This window comes from Felis catus, chromosome X, assembly GCF_018350175.1.
Source record: "Felis catus isolate Fca126 chromosome X, F.catus_Fca126_mat1.0, whole genome shotgun sequence".
NCBI classification, from domain to species: Eukaryota; Metazoa; Chordata; class Mammalia; order Carnivora; family Felidae; genus Felis; species Felis catus.
The window spans coordinates 103,652,388-103,654,799 of NC_058386.1; the positions used below are offsets into that span (position 1 = coordinate 103,652,388).

Genomic DNA, 2,412 nt, shown 5'->3' on the forward strand with positions numbered 1-2,412 from the left:
CAACAAGTTACTTTCAAATCTGGAGAGGGGTATGGTCTTAGGTCAGAAAGGAACTCTGCCAAAATTAAAGGGCTTCCAGTTCAGGTAATACTGGAATCACTACTTGAAAAATAATACTTGAAGACTCATCAAAACTTCATATTAAAAAGAAACCAGAAGGGCAGGCAGGCCAGTGGGCTTTTCCCACCCACTCTCCCACCTCCAGAAGGAAAGTACATGTTCTCTGTTGCATGTGCTTATATCACTGACAGAACAACTTTCCTTTGATGATTTTCAAGAAAGCTGTACTATGAAATGGCAAAGTCTCCAGGAGGCAGAATGCCATTGCCTCTGGGGAAACGGGTCCTTTTTTCCAGTGTAGTGGTCAGTGGGAGCTGTGTCCTTACATATTACCTTATACAAAAAGCTTTTTCCAGGGCTTCCTATTACGAGCTGGTATTGGAGCAGCTGCACAGCCACCCTGAGTCCCTGGAAGCTCTGTGCACTCCTCTCAACATCCACTATCTACACCTCACTGACAAGTACAACTTTGTGGATATTGCCAGTACCCAGTTGAAGATTCCTGTCTCTGGATTCAAGTCAGAGGGCCATCTCTATGTCAGCTCATCCAGAGATGCCCCCTTTCAGAGATGGCACCCTCAGGATGTCTTCTTAAATCTTAAGGATGGTTAGCAGATTCCTGTGTTCAAGTTCAGTATGGACAGTGGTGATGATATAGAAACAGAGTAAAGGTGATCAAAAAGACTCAGCATTCTCCAAGCATGGCCTTTCCTCATCACAATGTACCCTCCATGGCTGTAAGCCAGTTTTTCAGCCAGAGGGGATGATTATATGTGCTGGCATATGGTAATTTTGGTATAATTCTAATTTGGCCACACTATTGTGGGGTTTTTATTTAATCAGAAAGTTTTACTATGAATATATAGGTATTTATTTGAGAACTCACTGTGTAAAAGCAGAACACAGAATAAAAAGAATCGCTATTTAAAATTTTTAAAAGGAGAAGAAGAAGAAGAAGACAACGAAGAAGAAGAAGAGGAAGAAGAAGAAGAAGAAGAAGAAGAAGCAGCCACCACCTCCAGAGTGAATCTTCTAAATGAAAATCAGGGCATTTCTTGCTTAACATTTCCAGTGGTTCTCCACCACATTTAGAAAAGCTTTAGCATAGCTTATAAGACTTACCTTGACTTGCACCAACCCTACCCCATGTTTTTGATATTCCTTGAAATATGCCAAACTCGCTCTCATCTCTGGGCTTTTGCACTTTCTGTGTTCTTTGCCTCCAATCTTGGCTCATTCCCTTAATGTTCCATTAAGGATTCTACTCAAATGTCATCTTCTCAGAGATGTTCTGAGAATCTTTTTTATTTGTATTTATTTATTTATTTATTTATTTATTTTAAAGACAGAGAGGGAAAGAGGTAGAGGCAGAAGGAGAGAGAGATCCTCTTAAGCAGGCTCCATGCTCAGCACAGAGCACGACCCTGGGATCATGACCCAAGCCAAAAATCAAGAGTCGGATGCTCATCCAAGTGAGCCACCCAGACACCCCTGAGAATCATATTTAAAACAGCAACCTACCACTCTAGAACCCCTTACCACTTTTTATTTTTCTTTATATGTGACGTTGTTTTTTTTTTCAATATATGAAATTTATTGTCAAATTGGTTTCCATACAACACCCAGTGCTCATCCCAAAAGGTGCCCTCCTCAATACCCATCACCCACCCCACCCTCCCTCTCACCCCCCATCAACCTTCAGTTTGTTCTCAGTTTTTAAGAGTCTCTTATGCTTTGGCTCTCTCCCACTGTAACCTCTTGATATGTGACGTTGTTGAATATATTTATTTGTTTACTTAGTACCTTCTCCATTAGAATATCAGTTCCATGAAGGTAGAACTTTCTGTTGTGTCACTCTTGTAACTAGCATGAGAGGTAGAATTACTGCTATAAAGATAATTAAACATAAACTTCAGGAACTCTCATTTGCATAGCCTCATTTAAATGGCCTGCATGTAATTCTGTATGTATAATTTTTAGTCTTCAAAGTGAGTTATCAAAATCATGTAAGCTTTAGACTCCATTAAACCTCTGCTTAGCATCTAGTGCCTGACATTTCATAAGCCCTTAATAAATATTTTTGAATGAGTGAATTTTAAAAATGAATGAATACCTTAAATATTTTAAGATAAAAAGATTTGTTAGCTCTCTCCCTGATAGCAATCTTTGGTAAGTGTTGGTCTTAACTGAAAGGTGAAAGATGTTGGGTGTCCATTGAGGATAATGGAACAAGGCTGTTCTGAAGGATATGGAAGAAATTTTAGAAAAGGATGCTGTGGGCTCTTAAAGTAAACTTTGTTTACCTCATAATTTTTCCTAGTGTTGGGATACTAAATTAGGCCAAAAGTACAC

At 39.3% G+C, this 2,412-nt stretch overlaps 1 protein-coding gene across 1 annotated transcript; it reads left to right on the forward strand.

Moving 5' to 3' along the window:
• Positions 1-318: 318 nt before the first annotated feature.
• Positions 319-672, forward strand: LOC101098936 (cytochrome c oxidase assembly factor 1 homolog). Its single transcript, XM_006943985.2, has one exon. It carries the CDS (start codon positions 319-321, stop codon positions 670-672), a length of 354 nt encoding a protein of 117 aa, XP_006944047.2.
• Positions 673-2,412: the final 1,740 nt, after the last annotated feature.

What these genes read in the sequence shown, in the direction of transcription:
- LOC101098936 (XM_006943985.2), top strand. Translation starts at nt 319, where the DNA reads ATGCCATTGCCTCTGGGGAAACGGGTCCTTTTTTCCAGTGTAGTGGTC.